General features: G+C 35.2%; 1 protein-coding gene across 4 annotated transcripts; it reads right to left on the bottom strand.

The window, feature by feature from the left end:
- Positions 1-246: 246 nt before the first annotated feature.
- Positions 247-15780, bottom strand: LOC145849207 (uncharacterized). Of its 4 annotated transcripts, none has more exons than XM_082954335.1 (15): positions 15710-15780; positions 14940-15144; positions 14186-14726; positions 10175-11153; positions 9260-9438; positions 5391-6373; positions 5232-5270; positions 4604-5163; positions 4428-4536; positions 4116-4360; positions 3221-4001; positions 2826-3085; positions 2297-2605; positions 1920-2116; positions 247-1714 (listed from the first exon to the last, which is right to left on the bottom strand). In XM_082954335.1, the coding sequence occupies exons 2-15, from the start codon at positions 15136-15138 to the stop codon at positions 1438-1440; spliced, it is 5658 nt and encodes a 1885-aa protein (XP_082810461.1). In that variant the 5' UTR covers positions 15139-15144; positions 15710-15780; the 3' UTR covers positions 247-1437. The 4 variants fall into 4 exon arrangements, with proteins under 4 accessions (XP_082810461.1, XP_082810471.1, XP_082810480.1 ...); XM_082954345.1 differs by having other exon boundaries at positions 1920-2113; XM_082954354.1 differs by having other exon boundaries at positions 9260-9435.
- Between the last annotated feature and the right edge of the window lie 5878 nt (positions 15781-21658).

The following is a 21658-nucleotide window of genomic DNA, read 5'->3' as shown; positions in this document are numbered from 1 at the left end:
AAAATTACTAAAATACTTGGACTACTTTTGCTAAAATTAAAAACTATTGACGTAGTTCTAACTTCATTTTCAAGATAGTTTTATTGGAACTACAATAATAATCATGCTCTTTATCTAAAGTTATAGTGTAAGCGTTCTTAAAAACCAGTACAAAAGTTAACAATAAACTTTTTTAGAAGTTTATAGGAAATAATTTTGATTTACAAGATACAATTTTTATTATCAACTAAAACAACTCGAAGGAAAAGAAAAAGTTGGCGATATCTAAACTTTTAACAATTTTAGCCAGTAACGTAGTAAGAGAAAAACTTCATATCATAACTTAGGTAAAACTCATTATTTCAAAATAAAAAACAGCTATGGCTTAGTGGTAATTCATTCGATCAATTTTTATATTAACAAAACAATTAAAAAGTATTTATACTCTAAATTCTTAAAATATTATTTAATTTTAAAAGGGTAAAACCAACTAGTTTATTAGCCATAGCTGTAAAAAAATTACAAGCAAAAAAGATTATAAGGTATTTTGGACATACGCATTACACCTTCGAAAGACACAATCTAAGTAGTAAAAAAAATTGTGTAACATTTATGGATTTTATTATTAAACTCATTTAATTTTCTTAAAATTTAACGAACTTTTAATTAAAAACATGTTTCGAAAGTAGACTTGATTAAACACTAAAACAAGTTGTATAAGTACATAAATACATAAGTCCAGACACAAAAAAAAAACTTATTTATAACTCTTTTTGATGTAATTTTATTTATTTTCAAATAATTAAAAGTATTGATGCTATCGAAAAGAAAATATCAGTTCATTAGTTATTATGTACTTTTTTTACTCAATTTTAGAGGTAATTTGTATCAAAATTAGCACTACTTCTAGTTCAAAATAGGTATCAAAAAATATGTTTAGTTCTTTTTTAGCACCAGTAAGAAGCGATAAAAACATTGTCATGTTTGAATCATTTTTCACTGAAAGGCATCAAAAACGAAAAATATAGGTGGAAGACAAACTTTCCGCAAAATATAAACATTCAAAAACAAAAAATTAAACTTAGAAAAACGTAGAAAGTCAACTTTACCTAACAGAATCACTGCAAATTTTGACGAAATTTTCATAAGGAATGCACCTCGTAAAATGTCGAAAAACTTTCGCAGTCAGTTTTTTAACAAGCTATGTTTTTTTTTATAACACTTTGGCATAAAAGTTTAAATCAATAAGCTATACGCTAGCAGCTCATTTCAAAAAGTAAAACACCTGTATAATCAGAAGTTAACACCAAATAATTTTCGAAGCTGTACACGAAAGGTAAAGTGTAAGTCAGTGTAAAAACGCAAAAAATAAACAATCAAAACAACACTCTTGCGCGCACCAAAAATAAACTGAACCAGAAATCGGTTGCGCGCGATCGAAAATAGAAACCCATCGGCCTACATGCGTCCGTTGGCTGGGAAGCCGGCCTGACCTGGACCTTGCCTCTGTACCTGCTGCGGCGCTCTCATCTGCGCTTCCCACGCTTGTTGCTGCTGCTGCTGGTTCGACATGCTGAAGGGATCAAACCCCCCTTGGCCGTTCATCTGCTGCTGACCATGGGGCTGTTGTCCTCCGTTGAAGCCGTGGAAGCCAGGCTGCTGCTGCTGCGGTTGCTGCTGCGCGGTCATCATCGCGCCTCTCTGCTGCTGCATTTGCGCGTGGCGCTGCTGGAACCTGTTCGGTCGGAGTGTTTTTGAGAATGCAGCACGAAAATAAGTAGGTTTTTCAGGGTTAAACTTCTTTAAATTAAACTCATAAATTATATAGACAAAAGAGCCTAATAATTTTTTTTTTTGTTTTATACTAAAACTATATTTGTAACTGGTTCACCTAAACTTTTCACCAATAGTTTTAATGTTGGGTCAAGAGTAAAATTTACCTGGCACTGCTCTGCGGGTTGGCCTGGTTCCTGTTCATCATTCTGTCCTGCTGCGGACCGGGCTGAGGTCCGTTGTTGTTCGACGGAAAGTAAGAGAGAGTCTGGGACGGCTTGTCGGCCGGCAGCATTCCGTCCAAGTTGAACGTCATGCCGATCTGGTTTTGGTGCCCCGCCATGTTAGATGCAGGCATGTTCTGCTGGTTAAATTGTTTGGTTGAATTATTAATTTTTCTTTTAAAACAATTTACCTGTTATTATATCTATTTTAAAAAGTTTACAGTTTACTAAATAACTTGTCAGTTTCTCACTGTGAGATCAAAGTGCTTTACGTTTTAGCCAGCAACATAGTTTAAGTGAATCATTTTTTTATTGTTCACCTGGTTTATCATCATTCCCCCGTTGTTGCTTCCTCCGGCCTGCTGCATGCTGGGCGAGGCGTTGACCCTCATCGGCGTGCTCCTGGCTGCCATCTGCTGGTTGGCCTGCATGCTCATCAGCTTCTGCTGCCTCTGCGCCTCCATCTGCTTCCTCTCCATCGCCATCTGCTGCTGGCGCTGCTGCTGGCTCATGCTGGGTTGTCCGGGCATCATCTGCCCCATGCCGAGCGGGTCCGGCACCGGGTTGTTCTGGCCGAAGTTGGCGTCGTTTTGAGCGACCGGCGCCTGGTTGTTGATCGGTGGCATGTCCTAGAATTAAAGGTGTTTACTTGACTAAAGGACTGTCAAATTGAACTTTTTTCACCAATATTTTGTTCAAGATACGCAGTAGATTTTAGCAACTCAAGAGATCTCAACAAGTAGCTTTGTTTAATTTTTTAAACAACTCAATTTTATTGGCTGACAATACTTTTTGGCTAAAAACAATGTAGAATTTTAAAAAATATTTGTTAATAACACAAACACTTACCAGTGGACCGTTGGAACCGAAAAGATCAGCTTGGCTCGTGGATGACGTGGGAGGCATCATGGAGACGCTGGTGTCGACCATGTTGACCTGCTGGTTGGGAGCGAACTGTGCGGACGACTGCTGGGCGTTCATCTTCGCGTTCATGGCTGGCGATTTGGTGACCAATGGTGAGCGCTGAACCTGCATTGGCGCCTGGCTGTTGAGCGGGTCGCCCATCATGGCAGCTTGCCCACTCTGTGCGATCCCGTTGCTTTGACGTCCTAGAAAGCTTTCACGTTAATCTATTTGATTTTATTTTTACTACAATATCTATTTTTGGAAAAAATATAAACTTAAATTTTATATACAAAAATAAAAACTATCCCTTGAAAAACATAAAAAAATATTTAATTTACCCATGAAAGGTGACTTTGGCACTCCGCCCGGGTTTTGCACGCTCGGGTCTGGCATGCTTCCGGCAGCGTTCATGTCTGGCTGCATCGTAGTGAGCGGGTCGAAACCTGCCATCGCTGGCTGCTGGTTCATTTTCTGCATGGCCGGTCCCGCGCTGTTCATCATTCTCACGTTCTGCTGCGGCCCCATCCTACTCATGTCGGGCTGCATGCTGGCTGGAATTCCTTGCTGCTGCTGGCTGACGGGAGCTCCCCTCTGTCCCATCCTCAACATTTGCCCGTTTGCGGCGTACCAGTCCTGGCGATTTTCGGGCACGTCCGGGTAGATCGATGGCCCTGACGGCTGCATTATCTGTCCTTGGTCGGGTCTGTACAGATTTTTCAGCTTGTCCGACAAAGGAAAGCCGCTTTGCTGCATGTCGGGGTGAGCTCCCGGTCGCATCATTCCCGGGTGCATCTGACCTCTCAAGTAGGGACCGTTTGAGTAACCCATGGGGCGTCTGGATTGTCCCATCGGGACCCTCGGTACGCCCATGGCCTTGTTCGGAAGCCTCACCGCTTTGTCCATTGGGCCGATCGGGCCGCGAATCATTCTTCCGTCTGGCTGCATGCCGTACATCCCTCCCATTGGTTGAGGGCCGTTAGGGTACGCCATTCTGGGGCCCATTCCGTTGTAAGGCGGAGGAGGCCCGTTGGGGTCAACAATTGCCATGTGGCTCGGTCCGGCCATGCCCGAAGCTTGTGCATCGTTCTTTTTGTTAGACTTTCTATGTTTGTTGTACTCCTAAAAAAAATAACTGTAACGCATTGTACGTAAAATCAAACTAATTTCTAATTAAAAATGTTAAACTTATAAATGCTTTCAAAGCTGTTCAATTATATATTTAAACTAGCTTACGGTGATCTGAGTCATCAGATGCTTATCGTCAATCTGTGTGTGGGGCACGTTGTTTTCCTGCAAGGTCTTCTGGAGGCCCGAAGTTATGGCGTACTTCATCGCGTCCGGTCCGTTCGGCCTCATCTTGCCGTTGGGCATGTTCATGCCGAGGTGGCCGTTCGGCGGAATTGGCATGCTGTGGTTGAACGGGCCGTTGTGTCTCGGGTTGTTGGCGTGCATTTGATTTTGAGCAGACTTCATTGGGTCTAATTGAAACAAAGTTAGATTTCGGTTAAGCTTCAAAACATTAATTTTAAATGTAAACAAACTAACGATTGGGCGTGTGGGTCAAGATGTTTTTGATGTGATCCAACTGCTTCAGCTTGTCCGCCTTCGTCAAAGGACCGGTGCTCGTTGTTATTGCGGATGACGACTGGTGTGCCTAAGAAAAACACCAGCGTTAAAAACACGAAATATAATTTAGAAAAGGTTGTAATGCAAACGCTCACCATCGGGTTCGGCTGCGGGTCGACTCCCGGTCCCCGCATCGCGGAAGGGTTGCCTGATAACGGGTCGTGGGGGTTCATCATGGTTGCAGGGCCCACGTCTATCGGACGGCTGTTCGGGCGGCCAGGGTGCATTGGGCTGCTGGCAATCACGCCGGAATTCTTCGCGTTTGGCATTCGAGCGGGACCGCCAACCCCCACCACGATGGGAGAATTGGCGCCGGCGGGGAGCGGACTGCGGAAGAGCGGCTGCATGCCCGGATGCGGCTGGCCGGGAAACTTGCCCTGCATCTGGGGCGGCGTCATGCGAATGGGGACCTGCGGGCCGAGGCGAAAGTCGCCCGTGTGGTGGTAGGGGTAGTAGATGCTGGGCACTTTGCGCTGGTGCACGAGCTGCGCGGCCTGGTTCGCCATCGGAGTGGTGAAGACGCAGTTCAAGGAATGTCCCTGCTGTGGATGGGCCGGCGGTCGTGTCAAGGTTGTGACACGCTTTACCTTGCCCGGTCCGTCCGAGTTCTTGCTTCCACGCTTGACTCCGACACCCGCACCGCGTTTCGAGTTGTCTGTTGAGTAATTTAAGTTTAACTTTACTATAAATTAAGCTATAATAAATAGAAAAGTTGCAAATTACCTTCTTTGGATTTTTTCTTACGGCGCTTTTTACTTCCATCTGTATAAAAATCATAATATTATAATACTTATAAATGTTTTATTTATCCTAGAAAGCATTTAATAAAATATGTTTGACAACTTATTTGTTTAAACAATAATAAATGATTATAAAACAAACCTTTCTTTGTATCGTCTTTACTGTCAGTCGAAACTACCCTTTTCCTCATCTTAGCAGACGGCGTATTTTCATCTGGCACGGCCGATCGTTTGTCTGCACTCGCCAATGGGTTCAGCATCATCCCTCCGGGACTCAGGTTGGTCTGGTTGGTGATGGACCTCGGACCGTTGTACGGGCTGATGTCTGTACTTCTGCCGCCTGTGTTGCTAGCATTGCCGCAACCGTTGAAATCAGGTATCTGATTAACGGTGTTCTGCAGACCACCTATCGGGTTAATGGGCACCTTCTGACCCTGCTGCATGCCGGGCATTCCTCCGGACATTGGTCCCATTATCATGGGATCGCTGCCCATGGGCGGCATGCGCCTCCTGTTAGGCTGCGGAGGTTGCATATTCATGTTAGGCTGAGAGCTGTTTGGAAAACCCTGACCGATCGGGCTCATCAGGTCCTGCAGCTGCTGGTCACCTCCCGGACCGCCGTCGTTTCTGAACTGCTGCGGCCCCATGTTCATCATACCGGCGCCTCCCTGAAAAGGCCTCGTCATTCCGCCGGGCTGGTTGTGGTCCGGAAAAGGGCTGTTACTCGGCATTCCTATTAGCCCCGAGCTGTCGAAATCCAGCGGACCCATTTGGTTGGCCGGGCCGCTCGGACCCACGTGATGAACGACACCGGGCATGGGACCCCGGGAAAAGCGTCCGTTGCCGCCCATCTGGTCGGGAAACATCTGCGACGGGTTTTGCTGCCTTTTTCTCCCTGGCTGCTGCTGCGGCCCGCCCACCGGGCGCTGCTGCCCCGCCATCCCCATCTGGACTTTTTGCTGCTGGTTCGGCTGGTTCATCAGCATCTGACGGTTCTGGCCCATACTCGGATCTGCGAGGGGGTCGCCCATCGGCTGGGGTCTGGCGGCTTGAGGGTTCTTCATGACGGTTCCTCCGCTTGCGGCGCCGCTGAATGTGGTCGGAGTTGTTCCGAGTTTTGCCAGCCTAAAAAATGAGGTGTTAAGTAGGTAATAGTTTTGTGCTGTGCTGTCTTAGATGTAAAGTTTATATTTACTTTTGGTGCATTAAAGGCGACTAAATAGACTTGTTTTACTTCAGAGGTTACAGGAATCTATTTTAGCACAATTATATTAAGCCCTATTAAGTAAAAAAGCAACACTTTATGAAATTATTTTGTTTTTTATAACAGTATAGAAATCATAAATGTTTACTATGTTATGAAAAAATATAATTTACAAATATACTTTTTTAAGTCTATAGTAATTTTTCACTAAATTTTTGCCTTAGGCAAGACTTGAACATTTAAACTATAAATTTTTTTATCAATTTTCTATCGAACTGTTTTCTAACTTTTAATTTATTTCTTTTAAGTTATATTTAATATTATCATATCAAATTAGTAATTTGTTTGACTCTAGAAAAATGAAATCTAATTCTAAACTTTAAATTTAAAATTTGACTCATTTAGAGATTTTTATTTTAAAAAACACTGTAATTAGTAGACTTAAAAATACTTTTACCTTACTTAGTAAAATTTTTATGGTTTTAATTCAAGTTTTACTTTAGAAAACGCAAAAACCTCATCAAGTTGTGCGCTGCATGTTTACAAAACAGTACGCTCTACTTGAGCTATGCGCTACTGCTTACAAAAATCTAAATATTTTATGTATTTAAGAATTTTTCCATTGACTATTCTTTTAAAAAAATAAAAAAAAAACTAAAAATAAACCTTCTTTTTTGCCTGCAAAGAATGTGGGTCCGTAACATTTTTTTTATAGCCTTGCTTTGCTCACTAAACTCAGCCTCGCACAACTCAATAAACTCGTAATCGTAATCTTTCGGCATCGTAAAAAAGTATACGTAGTATGAGCAATTTCAGAAAACTGACTCCTACGATAAGCTACAAAAAACCGAGAAACCAAAAAAGGCTCTTACAGCTAGAATGCACAACCAAAAATGATGGCCTTTTGAGCCAGAAAGATTTTATATCTATCAGAAACATGTAAGCATTACACACGTAAAAGCACTGAGAGCAGAAAAAATTGATGAAATTATTGTTGTTCTTTGTGTGAGCGAAAAACGATAAGAAGTTTTTAATTCGTCGATAACTCGCCGAGAGGCAAGAGAAAGAAAACTTTGTGCTTGTTTGCTTGTTGTGGCTGCTGAAGGCCTTTGTGCTAGCAGCGCAGGTACTAAGCGTTCGAAGCACGGTAACAGTGTAAAAACATGCGAACTGAAGCTTGAAAAAGTTGAACTTCCTTGTTCGAACTCTGTGTAGCCAACTAACAAACACATTGTGCAACAAAAAGCTTTTTTTGTTGAAAATGTATCAAAAAAATTAAACTAATTAAAATTAGCTGTGATTTATGTTAAGGTAAATAAACTATCTCAACTTAACTTATAAAAGCTATTATGAAAATAATTGTTTTATTTATGTTTTCTTTATTTCTTAGTTATATTTTACAACTTTAATTACGAGCTTAAAGTTTAAAACTAACAACTTACTGTAACATGATTATAATCCTTCTATTACAATTAAGATTCAAACAAGTAAGGTAATAGAAAGTTAATTAGTTAACTAAATGATAACCACTCAACTATAACATAGTCCGCCAAATCAATCTTTGTAAATGGAGTTACAGCGCCACAATTTTAACGCCGTTAGTAACATTTATGCCGCAAGGCAGCGCTGTAGAGCTATCTTTTGAAGAAAATCAAACTTTATTTCAATCTATTAAGATAAATAAGCTTGTTTAAAACTTATTAATTTTCTTGTTTTAACCAAGTACCTATTTTTAATTTCATACTTTGCATCTTTATTCATAGTGTATTGTAAACAGAAAAGATAAGAGAAAATAAGCAAAGTTTTTACAAAAGAAAAGTGAAACTTTAGTGGAATAATAAACTGTGTTTCTCTTTACCGTTGTTTTCATAAGAGCTTTGTTTTGCTATCAATAGCGTGGTACCCTTAAGTGATGTAAGAGAAACATTTTTAGCATTTTTTCCAACTCTAGTGATTTGTTTGACCAACATTACTTTTGTAAAACTATTCTTGCACAACAATTGAACACAATAGTAAGTTTTCAAAAACTGTAAGGCAGATCTATCTTAGTAACTAAGATTTATTTTTTAATACCTTAAGATTATTTATTAGGTTCTTATATAAATGTATAAAAATAACAGCGTTTTCTATAAATAGCTCAAGTAAACCATGTTTCTAAAATTGTATAGCATAATCAAAATTACGTCATATTTAATTCATAGTAAACTGGTTGTTAAAAAAAAACTTTGACAGTCACTAATAGTTACAAATTGACGATTTTCTGACTTTTTGAAAAAAATGACAAAAAGGCAATAAAATTACTTGGTGTAAAAAGTTTTCAAGCTTTTGTTTAGCTTAATAAAAATATAAATGATTATTCTTATAAAACAATTTTTAATTATACTTTTCAAGTTTTTACCTAGCATAAAGTTTGAAAAACTTTTAGCCAAAGTATCAAGTTCCATGCTATTAAATCCTTTTTGTATTTGTTTTAATTTAGATTGAATAACAAAGTAAATGCATATCACAAACTATTGTTTTAAGCATAGTTCTTAAAACTGTGTTATGGCAAATACTACTTATAATAAGTACTTAAATACATAATTTCTTTTAAAGTGATGAGCTATCTGAACTTCACAAACATATACTTTATTACATTTATAGTCTGCTAAAGTTTTATTTATTTTCAGCTTTTTTCACACTTTGCAACATAACTATACTTAAATGCTTAATACTTAACAACTAATTTAATGGAAAAAACTATGCTTTCATTTATTTCATAACCAAAACACCTTATAAATATTAACAAGTTCATAATTATAACTCACTGTCTTGTGTCAGATTCGCCCAGAATCTCTTGCAAGTGGGACTTTTGCGAGCTGGCCGCCGAAACCCCTCCAAAGTTGGCCTCCGACGATTGCGGGGGACTGAATAGGAAGTCGGAGTTTGCTCCGAACGAGGAGTTGGCTGGCTGCTGGGTGCTGCCTCCTTCTGCTTGGTTGTTCTGCTGTGATTTTTTATGAAGACGGTTATCATGTTATCTAGCAATTTAGTTCTAGGTTAACTGAACTAAAAAGAACTGAAGCTCTGTTATCAAAGGCTAAACTTCTTTTTTTTTAATTTGTAGTCAAGGCTTAGTATTTAGTACTTGAGTAGCTATTAGTTATTGCTTGAAAGCTAAGTTAATATAAAAACTAGCAATAAATAACAGAAACTAATTGTTAGCATGTAAAACATTATAGTCAGGAAAACAATTGTTAAATTTTCAAAAACTTGTATTATTTGAAAAAAAAAGTTTTAGAACGAGTACTCGAAACAAATCAAGATCATTTCCCTTCGGAATTGCACTCGACGAAACGAAAACAATCCTTACAAGGCCTGATCGGGCAATCGTACTTTATTAATACGCTGCAAGTATTCGAGAGCACACAATGCCGGATTGACAGTTTAATTAGCGTCTTGTGTGTCACGTCATTGCGTATTTATGTGTGTCACTACTACTGCAGTGCTTCAATAAATGGTGTGTTAAGGCAATTGTTTTTAGCTTGTTAAAACGTGAAGTCAAGTTTTTACAATTAACTTCGCTGCTGCATTCCGGTTTTGCACAAAAGTTTAAGGTTTTAAATATTACAAGCTCAGAGATAAACGTTTACTTTAAAAGTTATACAACCAAGTTAGTAAATATGTACCAAATACGTTTGTTAACACTTAAAATTAATTTTAAACGCTAAACTACAACATACCTGTGGTGGTGGCATTTTGCTTATTGTCTGGTTTGCCGACGAAAATGAGGACAGGCTCCCGTTCTCGGGAATCATGCTCGTGTTCGAGAAGATGCTGTCAATCTCAGCCGTATCAAACTTTTTGTTTGATGAGCTGGTCGCGAAGAACGTCGGGTCGTTGTTCAAGGTGCCGCCCGTCATCTCACTGGGGTTTTCATTCTTTAAAATTGCAAAAATTTCATCTTGCTGAAGGGGTTCAAGGTCCTCTTTTCCACTTTTCATAAAAAGGTCGCTTTCCGGTATCCCGTTCAGGGCCGCGTCGCCAAACAGGTCGTCGACGGTCTGATCCGTTGAAGCCATGTCCAGTTTCAGGTTCTTGTCGTCAGCGAACGGCGTGTTGGCTGCGGTGCTGTTTATCGCCGCGATGCTTTTTGTGTCAGCCGCCGAACTCGTAGTCTGGCTCTGAGACGCCATGGGCAGGTTTGCTATCGGGGCTTTTATGGTTGGCTTCTGGCCGTCCAGGTTTGCGCTGTTCTCAACGCCTTGGTTCATTCCGAACTCGGGCTTGTTGTACTTTGACCGCTCGTACTGGCCCTTGGTGACGTTGAGCGGCGGCACGCTCAGAGGCGACGCGTGGGTGCTCAACTCGTGCAGGGGCGACTGGTGCACTCCGATCTGCGGTCCGGCCGACTTGGGCGGCTCCGGTATGGGGCTTCCGTCCTGCTTGCGGAGCTCCGCGGTGGCGGCCGCGTCAAAAGCGAACTTGGCCTTAAAGTTGTCGGTCCTGGTTTGGTTTTGGTGGGGGGACGCCCCGGCCGACATCTCCCCGCCGCCGTTGGCGTTGCCCGGCAACTTGGACGGCTTGGTGACTGCTTGCTGCGGCGAGGGCATGGTCGCGTCGTTGACCTGCACTCTCATTGCGGTTGTCAGGGACGGTGGCTGCTGCTGGATGGGGGCGACCGTCGTGCTTGAAACGATGTCTCTATTCTCGAACAACCGACTGTTGGATAAATGAATCACTCGGTTATATTAAAGTAATTGTTTGCTTGTCTTTTAAAATGCATCAAAGCAAACGCTCATTTTTAAATTAAAACAAAATCTGTGGTAAGTAATTTTAAGCTATTTTTTAAACAGTACTACTTATTACTACTTTTAAACAGTAATACTTAAATAAGTTATTGAAATGTAATAAATGTAATTGGTTTCCTATAGTTTCTTTTACTTATATTTAATCAGATAACAAATGATATTTTTATTGAATTAGTAGTAGTTAACCAACTTGTTTTTTATTTGTTGTACATACTTAACGTAAACTTTTCTGCATATAATATCTATAATAATTATATACATTTAGTTTTAAAACTGTTTGATTATGTAATAAAAGTGTATGTTAAAGTTTATATAAAAATAAAGTTTATAAGTTTTAAAATAATGCAATAATTTACTCTGAAATTAAACTCTTTTTTTGTTAAGAAACAGTCAAAACCAAAATTTACACAAGCAATCTTCAGCTAAGCAGCTGACACAATAAATATTTAAAACAGAACAAAACAAAAAGCTTTAAAAAACTTTGCTGCGTTGATCACAGATGTTTCTATGAAATGAAGTTTCATACGCTAGCAGCGAAACAGACTATTGGTTTTGTTGAATTTACTTCCTATGGCATGGAAAAATATGCTGATGACGGTAGAAAAAAAGAGTGAAGAGTGCGCTTAGTAGTGAGTAATAGAAGCGAAAAGGGAAAGAGTGGTTGAAGCAGTTGAAGGCAGCATGACTCATTCCGCTACAATGATATCACTTCAGAAGTCTGCGAAACGAAAAATTGAAAAAACTTTTCACTGTTATTTCACTGTGTGTGGAGCTCTCTTGTGTAGGTGAGCTGCGAGCTTCAAACGTGGTCGCTGGTCGTGTGACATCATCGCATCTATGTGCTGTGTTTTCACTTGTATTGATTGACGTTACAATGCGCCCATACTGAGTTACTACTACATTATTAATTGAACTGTGCGCTTAAGCGTTGAGTGCACTGTTGGGGCAGCAATGAATAAACGTTTGTAATGGTGTCCAAACAAAAAGTTTGTAGTTAAGTTTGGAATTATCATTTTGTATTTTTGTAATAAAGTAAAACTTAAAGTTTTAAATTTTAAATTGGTTAAACGCCTAATAAATTCAGTCCCAATTGAAAAAAAGTTCTACGACTTAAACGTTTTTAAAATCAAACTCGAAAAATAAAAACTTCTTGAAACTGTTAAACTAAAACGACTTTATTAAATTAAAAACCTGTTATAATTTTTAAATATAGTCAATCAATTTAAGCTTAAGCTTTGATCTAGTCTACTTACTTCCCACAATCTGAGACAAAGCTACTTTTAGCACTTTAATTTTAAACACCTCTTCAAAATAAAATAAATTACTTACTTAAATTTGTTTTTTGTTTAAAGTTTAAATGTTTTCGACATTTTAGTGTATTTAAAAAAAAAGAAATTCCTCTATTTAGCTGTAAAAACAAAGACTCGATCCTTACTTTTAAGAATCCTCTAGACTCGACCTTTTCAACGTAAACCAGCGCGTACAGATGACCAGAAAGCATGTGGCCGCACAAAAAAAGCCAAAGTTTAACAGCTTTTCGAATGGCAAACGCTGAAAACTGGCAAAAACACACTGAGACCGACGAAACGGCGACCGATTGAAAAAAAAAATAACAGAAAAAAGGGGGGCAGGCGAAAATGAACACAGAAAAGTTTTTTTTTGTTCAAAAAAACGCTGATCGGGGCTTGAGACCTCGCTGTGCTTCAGTTTCCAAGGCAAACAACCCTCGCCGTCCACTTCTCTTGGCTTTTTCTCTCGTCGATGAGGCGCGTGCACGTTGGCGCGTGTGTGCGAACCAGCAACTTCACACAAGCAACAGTTTCAACACAAATCTTCTGTCAGTTTTCATTTCGTCTTCGCTTCTTTGATAGGATTTGTGCTTGCAGCAAAGCGCGGACGTACACACAAGGACGTGTATTTGAGTTTGTTTTTTGTGAGCGCACAAAACAGCGGCAAAACTGCGTAGAGGCCGTGCAGATTTGCGTCGTTTTTGAACTTTCCCAGCTCTCTTTCTTTGAAAAGCGAAATAAGACGAATTGGTTTTAAGGAAAAACAAAGCAGTACTCGCGCGCGTACCGAAGCCAAGTTCAATCTGCAACTGTGTATTGCAACTGCTGCTGCTTGTGCATTTGTGCGCGGTTATAAGCAATAAACTCTCAGATTGCACTAATTGTGAGGGCTTAACTAAAATGCTGTTTTTGTTTTGCTATAAGAAAACTGTAGTTGCACTTTTTTCAGCCTGTTCTAGTTTTAAATTATGTAACACGCATACGCTCATTGTATAATGTAGTTAACATGTGTAACTGATTGAAAACTCAATTTCAAAAGTTTATGAAAAGGTGTCAGTAAAACGATACTTACAAGTTAAACTTGAAACTTTAGCTAAACTAATATTAATTTATAATTCCCAAGAAGTCAAACGTTTTTCATATTTAAATATACAAACAAACTACTTTAAAGTTATTGTTAAGGAGTTTAAACTAAAAAACATTACCTAATATTGTTATTAATTAAAGTATAAGTCTAAAGATAATAAATTAAACGTTCAATTAAAGCGTTTATTTTGTTTTTCTAATAATATTTCTTAAATACAGTTTTTAAACTTGTTTAAACTTTACAAAAACATATTACGTATAATGGAGAAACTTATATAATATGTATCATAAATTGTATATTTCCCTTTTGTTTATCTTTTAATGTAAGCTAACACTCAATTTAAATTATACTGTGATGAAATGTTCTTTAACTTAAAATTTTAACAAAAATTAATCTAAACATGCAGTTACAGTCTGTTTTTCTTTAGTTTTAAATTTTCGCACGTGATAAAAAGTACTACGTTGTACTAATTTTCTATAAGGTATGAACAACTAAACTATTCAAAGTAACAGTTGTACAAGTTGTAATAAGTTAGCGTTACTAGACAATTTGTATGTAAAAATTTACCTCTGCTCAGTGGTGTTGTTCTGATTGCCCGATTGAAAGTCCATCATGATGCTCAGCGGGTTCTGCTCTTCAGCCTCGGACGCTCCCGGTTTGCTGATGTTCAGCTGGTTTTGCACGCCGTTCGGTACCGCTGATATCGGACTCTTCAGGCAGCTATCGGGCGGCGACAGGACGCTTGATATGCCGCCCGGCTTCAGCGAAGGCAGCTTTTTCAGCCCGCCGTTGGGACTGAAGATTGCGTGCTGCTCTTTCAACGTGTTTTTAGCCTGTCTCATGCCGTTGGTGTCGGAACTGCTGCAGAGAGGCTCGGAAAACGTCTGAGTGAGCGTCTTTTTCTGTGACATCATAAGGTTGTTCGGGCTTGAACATAAAGGTCCGATGTCGAGTACCGGTTGGTCGCTGTACATTTCCACCTTGCCAGGGTGGCTTTTGTTGAGGTTCATTCCACCGTTGCTGAAACTCGAACCCTTCCACTGGTTTTCATCGAAGGTGTTGTTGTCGCCTATCGATGAAAAATCAAAGCTTTGGCTGAATTCAAAGTCTGTAAAACGAAATGAGCTTTATGAGAAAGTTACAGAGCATTTTAAAGTTAGTTTTGAACAATTATGAAAATGTAAAGTTTCATAAGCATACCAATAAGTGACTGAACAATGGAGTTTATTACCACCAATTTTTTTTTGGTAAAACAGAGAACACTAAGTTTTGTTTTTTAATCTAAGCATAAGTCTAACTTTTAAAAACTTCAAAAGCTTACTTGGTTTCACTGCACTGGCGTCCTGGTTGTTGAAGCCCGACTCGAAGGGCGACTTGTTCGGAGGAGGACCATTGTTTTTGGCGTTTTGCTGTCCGGCGTGGATCGGGGGTAGCAGGGGCGCCTCAGACTGCTTCTGATCACCGTTTGTCAGGCCCCCTAACGACGTAGGGGGTTGCAAATTAGTAGAATTTAGTTCCATATATTACTGAAAAATAAGGTAGTTTAGAAATACACGCCGCTAAGACAAGCAAGAACATTTGAAGTTTTGCGTGTTTTCATATAGTGTAGTTTTTTAGATAACAGTAGCGATACGTTTTTTAAGAGCACGTGCTCTGTTACATAAGCAGCATTAAACATCAGGATGATGCTGCTTTCAGTAGCTTTTGGCTTGAAAATAGGAAGCAGAGATGGCAGCATAAATTATTAATACTTTCGAAAACAACAGAAAAAGCTCTACAAAGTCGAGACGAGAAAATTGCTCGCAATGAGTAGTTTTTTATTTTGTTTTGCGATCGATTAAACGTTTTTGTATTAACTCGAATCGCTTACGGTTTTGTATTAAATTTTTATAGATCTTTAACAGAAAAAAAAACTTACAATAACAGCTTTAATGACAACTTGTGTTTGGTTATGTGTTTAAAAACAATAAATCATAAATATTAGTTAGTAAGAAAACCTTTACTTTTTGATTTTAAACTCTTTATTAAGTATGCTCTTTATTTTGATTAAAAAACTTTTAATTTTAAATAGTATTAACAAACTAGACTTACTTATGAGACTGTTTTGTTTTTCTTCATATGACGAAACTTGAAAACTGACTTTATTTTATTAATATAAAATCTGAAATAAAAAATCAAGACTTATAATCGTTATAGATAGTGTTAAAGAAATAAAAATTCCAATTATTATTACAATAAAAAAACTACAATACTAAGTAAATCAATCCATTAGTTTGTTTATTTAAATGTACTTTTGTGTGTAAACTATTGGTTGTTATATATTCTTTAGTATATTTATAAATAACATCTCAGGTATAAGATACACTTAGAACTTAGTAAAATTAAAGTATTTAAACTTATAAAGCAACAAGTATTTATGTAATAGAAAAAATTATAGAAAGTTTTTATGCACCAAAACATAAATACATAAACAAAAGAGTTTTAGTTGGCATATATTAAATTTATTTATAAAAAAAATAACTTAATTTTAAAACTTAAAATTACTTACAGTAAGCGTAGAACTCTATGTAAAGACTATATGTATAATTTAAAAAAACAATACAGTTTCTTTAGTAAGCTAAATATCACCTTTTATGAAACATATAAACTATCATTTTTGATATTTTTTAAACCATGGCTAATAAAAATAAATTCTAAAACAGTTGTTTAAAAATAAAATCATTTAAAAACACTTGCATTCAAGAACTTGATTACTATGTATTGTCACAATATAAAACTGTAAACTTTTGTGTAAAAACAACATCTATAAAAAAGTTTGTAGATTAGAACAAAAAAATTATGTATTTATTTCAAAACAATGGTTTACTAAACTTGTTTTCCATCATTGTATAATATTTCAATACTTTAAGTCTAAAATAAATAAAAATAATCAGGTTTTAACATTTAGCAATTTTTTTTTATGGCTTATGTTTAAAGATTTAGTTTATAAGACATAACTTTAGCTTTCAAAAGGCACAAAAAACACTAAATAGAGAATATTAAAAACAACTTAAGTTATTTATAATACTTTCTTAATTTCTGTGGGTAAACTTGAATTTTTTGTTGAAGAATTTAGATGTAACAAGTTATCTTTCATAAAGTTTTCCATATTTTAAGTAAATTGTGCAAGACTGAAAACTTTTAAGTTGAAATAGTATAAAATAAGAATTATGATTTTTTTGAAAACCATCAAGCCTTTTTAAAAAGATAATTTATAAATTAAACTGTGAAGTACATAAATAAAGCTAAATGTAATTTGAATAAAAATAGAGTCTAAATTTATCAAGAAGTTTTACTTATTAATGCCAGTATGGTGGTTAATTCAAAGCAACGCACCGCACGTCAACAACCAAATCAAGATGTCAAGACATTCCTACTTTAAATACTAGGACGCTCGCTTTTGAAACATTGAAAACAGGATCATTTGAAATCTCGCAGATGATCAATGCTCGAATTCAAAATAAAAATCGATCCTTGTTGTGATCAAAAGTTGCGAGGTACAAACGTAAAAATGTGCATGAAAGAAAGAAAATTGCTCTCAGTGGCGACAAGAGGCAAAGCACACAGCTACTAAGAAAAAAAGAGGCGAGTAAATCAATAATGGAATCTGCATCCCAGCTAACTACTAGCAAAAATCAGCTGAAACTTGCAGTGAATCAGTTAAGCAAGCTCACTAGCAATTTTGCGCAACTTGGCTCAAGACCACAAAGATTACAATAACATGTACATGTTTTATACAATAACAAAATATAGTGCATACCTGACTTAGTAAAAAAAATTTTTTTTAGTGCTAAATATAATTCTTATATGGTAGTTTATTTTAAACTGTAAAAAAATATGCGTTATCTTCATTTTATAATACTGAAAACAAAATAACACTTTGAAATTAATCTTCTCTGTTTTGATTTATATTACCATAGCTTTCTTTGACAAAAATGTACTTTTTGTTAAATGTCTTAGTTTTCGTGTAAAACAATTGTAGGTAAAAATATTTAAAGCAAAACCTACCTTTCTATGTTTTTTTTTAAATTGTAGTTTCAAGCTGTTTTTTATCATTTTAAAATATTATACAACTATTCTAAAAGAAATTTTTACTGTTAACTCTAAGCTTTATAAGTGAATATTGAATACTTTTTTTAAAAGAACTTAAGTTTTACTAAACTACTACACCTTAAAAATGTTGCAAACTTACTTTTAAACAAGCTATACTTCTTAAGTATTAAACAACAGCTAGTTATAGAATTAATTAAACATTACCTTCATTTACATATTGCTTCTATTAGATGTAAAACACTAATTAAAACCTATCTAGCAGTACCAATCAGCAAAAGCCATTCAAAACTTCCCTAGCTTAACTTTATTTTTCAGACCTACGGCGGCACAATGAAGCCCTACGTCAAAAACAACAACTTGAGCTCTGTTCCACAAAACTTTGATTTGAAAACGAAACCGTGCAACTGTTTTGCTGCTGCTAATTGAAAGTAAAAAACAAAACCAAACATGATTATTTATTAGTTTAGCAGCAGCAAAACAAAACACTGTCTACTAGAATAACTGTTCAAGTGGCACATGTTTTTTCTCTGGCAATTCTCTTTCATTTTTTGCCTTTTCTATGTTGTTTTAACGTGTTATTTTATTGGTTTTTTTCTTCTTTTTATTTTTAGTTTGGACACACATGAATGTCTCAAATTTGTTCAAATATTTGCCGAAGTACAAACTGTGTGAGTTTGGAAGCGAAAGCAGTGCAAATACTGAAATGCTTTTGCACAATTTTATCTTTTTCTGCCTCTAAGAATAGTACGTGATGTAGGACATTATTTGCGTATTTTGAAAGTACTTGTAATGTAAGAAAAAGGGAACTAAACTACGAATCTTATTAATAATTTATTTTAACATATCTGTAGTTTATACTTATTTTTATGTCTCTACAAAATAGTGCGTTTAAGGTATAGAAGAATTAAGTACTCAAAACTGTGCTTGCTTGTTTTTTTTGCACAAAAACACAGTTTTCATTGAGAAATAACTCTTAAACCTTAAAATGTCTAACTTCTGTAATTTAACCAGTTTTAATCTATTTCATGTTCACAATATAAATTCAATTAAGCCTAACAAGAATAATACAAAAAAGTTTTTAAGTGTACTCTAAGTACTACTGAAACACTTTTTTATAAACCTTTTTTTTATGACCTTTTGCAAAACAGAAATATGCATAACTGAAATAGCTTAATGTTTACTAATTATATGGTAAGCATTTATTTTACGAGCAACTTAATGAACGTACTAATAAATAATTTAATCAAGAATAGACTTGCACATCATTCAAAGTTGGTAAAAATTTTAAGAATTAAATGTACTATTTGTTTACGAATAAAACAAAACTTCTTTTTTATAATAATACTTAGCTCATATTTAAGCACTACGAATAGGTTTTTGCAAAACAATTAAAATAACTTGAAAACTATTTTACAACCTATATACTAAATGGTTTTCAACTACTTAACTTTTTGATTGTATCGTATAACTTTTATTAAAACATAAAAAGTCTGAAACTTATATAATTTCGAAAATTATAAAAATTTAAATTAGCAAGAACTAAAAATGGTTTTTAAAGTTTGTTGCAAATTTAGTTTTATTTGTAAGGACTTACTTTGAATGAGAAGAAAAATGTTTTTTAAATAATCTATATGTTTAATCATTAGGTTTTGCAAATAAAGTGATTAAAAAGTTTTATACAGTACAATCGCAAGACAAATTAGTATTATAAATACTCGACATGTGTCAATCTTGAATTTTATTCACTGGAGTAAACTATGAAAACTATGTAAGCGGTCTGTTGATAGATATGACTTATAATGCGAGTTATTTAAAACTTGCAAGCTTTGACGGATATTTTTTATAAATTTAAACCAGACTTAATAGCTTCATTAACTATATTGCTAAAAGTTAAGAATTTGTTTTTATTGTATGTATATATACTTTTATATTAAGTATGTCCACAGTATTTAAACTTGTCATAGACTTAAAAACTTATTTTTCAAGTATTTAATAGCCATATAAATGTAATTATAAGTTTTGAACTCATTAAACTTTATAGAGAAAGTATGGTTCTTTTGTAAACTGGTTAATAGAAATAATATTTTGTATTTTTACATGAGAATCCAATAATTCAATTTATTACAGCTAAAGAAATTTATACTTTAGATTTTAAAAGCTGTAGTAAGTGTATTCAGCGCTTAATAGCATAATCAAGCGGATGTTTATTATGATTACAATCTTAGCTAACATCAACTGTCGAAGTTCTCTAGTCGATTAATCTTTGTTAATTAAGTTTAAACACGAAAATATACATTCATATGTATATTGTCATTAGAAGCATAAAATTTAGCGATAGATAAAATTACTATAAAAGTGTATATATTTTAGAAAATACAATATCTTAGGTATCCAATATTAAATTACTATTTTAAAGCAGTGCGTTACTCTGTTATTACTTATTCATATAGCACCAATAGGCACCAAAATATAAAAACAAACAAAAAACTAATATATTCAAATTAAAAATTTTGTTAATATAGAAATTAAAATTTTAATCTAGGGGTTGTTTTTTGTTGAAGTTGTTCAACAGTAATATTACTTTTGTCATCGTACTAGTTTTTATTTTAAATTATTCTATAATACTTACAATACAAAATCGTATATAGTCTTGTGTGGTTTTAATATGTATTTGAAAAACACTTACTTAAAAAATATTAATAACCTTAAAAATTTTGGTCCTTTAAGCTAAATTTATTTGAAATTATTTAGAATATAAACAGTAATAACTACTTACAACTTATTTGTTTTAGTCATATTACTGACAAGAAGGAAAACTAAACTAATCTTTGAGACGATTATTATTCAGAAATTAAAACAACAAACTGAATAGAGATTGTTTAGTAACAAGAGAATGTTTTTTGTATAAATAGTTAAACTTTGGTTGTATGCACTTGTGCTACTTAATTAAAACAGTAGTGATAAGCTACTATTGTTTAGTAGCTTATTTCTACGTAGCCATTAAAGTATGTCAAACTTGATTTTTTGAAGTTTTTATTTAGCTTAATGTTTACCAAAACAATAATTTAACCATCATAGAAAATGTTTAAGGCAGTAATAGGTAGAAGTTTTTACTTAAATAGACAAGAGCCTTACAGTTTTATAAGTAGACCAACCAACTTTTCCTGAAAAATACATTGTCAAAATCCAAACTAGTCCATATTGCAGACCGTTAAAAATGATTTAAACTTAAATAATCATATTCATTTAAAAAAACTTCAAAAAAAATTTCACTACTTTTGTCACTTAGCCTTTATAAGAAACACTTAGGAAAAAAGTTAAAGTTGTAGAAGCATAAGACTATTTAAGTTATGTTTTGATTGCCTACTTAAACCGTGAAATAGCTTTCAACAAGTATTCTAGTTGAAAGAACAAACATTAACAATTTATTATGCTAATAGTAGTTACTTATAGTGTAACTATCTACTTCTAGGTGAATAAGAGATAAACTAAGTATTATTAATGTTCCGTTTATTTGACTATGCTAAAATTCAATAAGTTTTATTAGTTTTTAGCCCTTGGGAGTTTTACTAAAATATTAAACGAGTTTAAACAACTGGATATTTTTTAATGAAATGTATATTGTTGGTCTATAAATAATTAGTTAGCATTTCTAGAAATATATAAAATTGTTAAAAAAAATTGTTTTATCAACATAAATCATATTAAAAAAAGCATATTAGGTTTTTAAACAAAAAGGAAATTAAGTAATTTGTTAAAACTAACGAACTTCTTTGAATTTTACACTTTTAGTTGTGTTTTAATTTAAGGTAATGACTTTTGTTTTGAATGTTTTATGATATGAAGTATGAGTTGATTGAACTCTTTTAAGGCTACTTACTAAATAAAACACTAAGTTTTTCACAAATATTACTTGTGAAGAATTTTCAAATCTACTCGTTTAAACGT

The sequence above is a fragment of the Thalia democratica genome, chromosome 1 (genome assembly GCF_965202585.1).
Source record: "Thalia democratica chromosome 1, ktThaDemo2.hap1.1, whole genome shotgun sequence".
In the NCBI taxonomy this organism is placed as follows: domain Eukaryota; kingdom Metazoa; phylum Chordata; class Thaliacea; order Salpida; family Salpidae; genus Thalia; species Thalia democratica.
Note: the sequence above shows the minus strand (reverse complement) of the source record. Positions and strands in the feature narration are given on the sequence as shown.

Excerpts from the sequence above, each read along its gene's own strand:
- LOC145849207 (XM_082954335.1), bottom strand. The coding sequence starts at position 15,138 with ATGGAACTAAATTCTACTAATTTGCAACCCCCTACGTCGTTAGGGGGC. Across the intron at positions 6,374-9,259 it reads GGCGAATCTGACACAAGACA|GCTGGCAAAACTCGGAACAA; the intron begins GTGAGTTATAAT and ends CTCATTTTTTAG. Across the intron at positions 4,537-4,603 it reads ACCCGCAGCCGAACCCGATG|GCACACCAGTCGTCATCCGC; the intron begins GTGAGCGTTTGC and ends TGTTTTTCTTAG.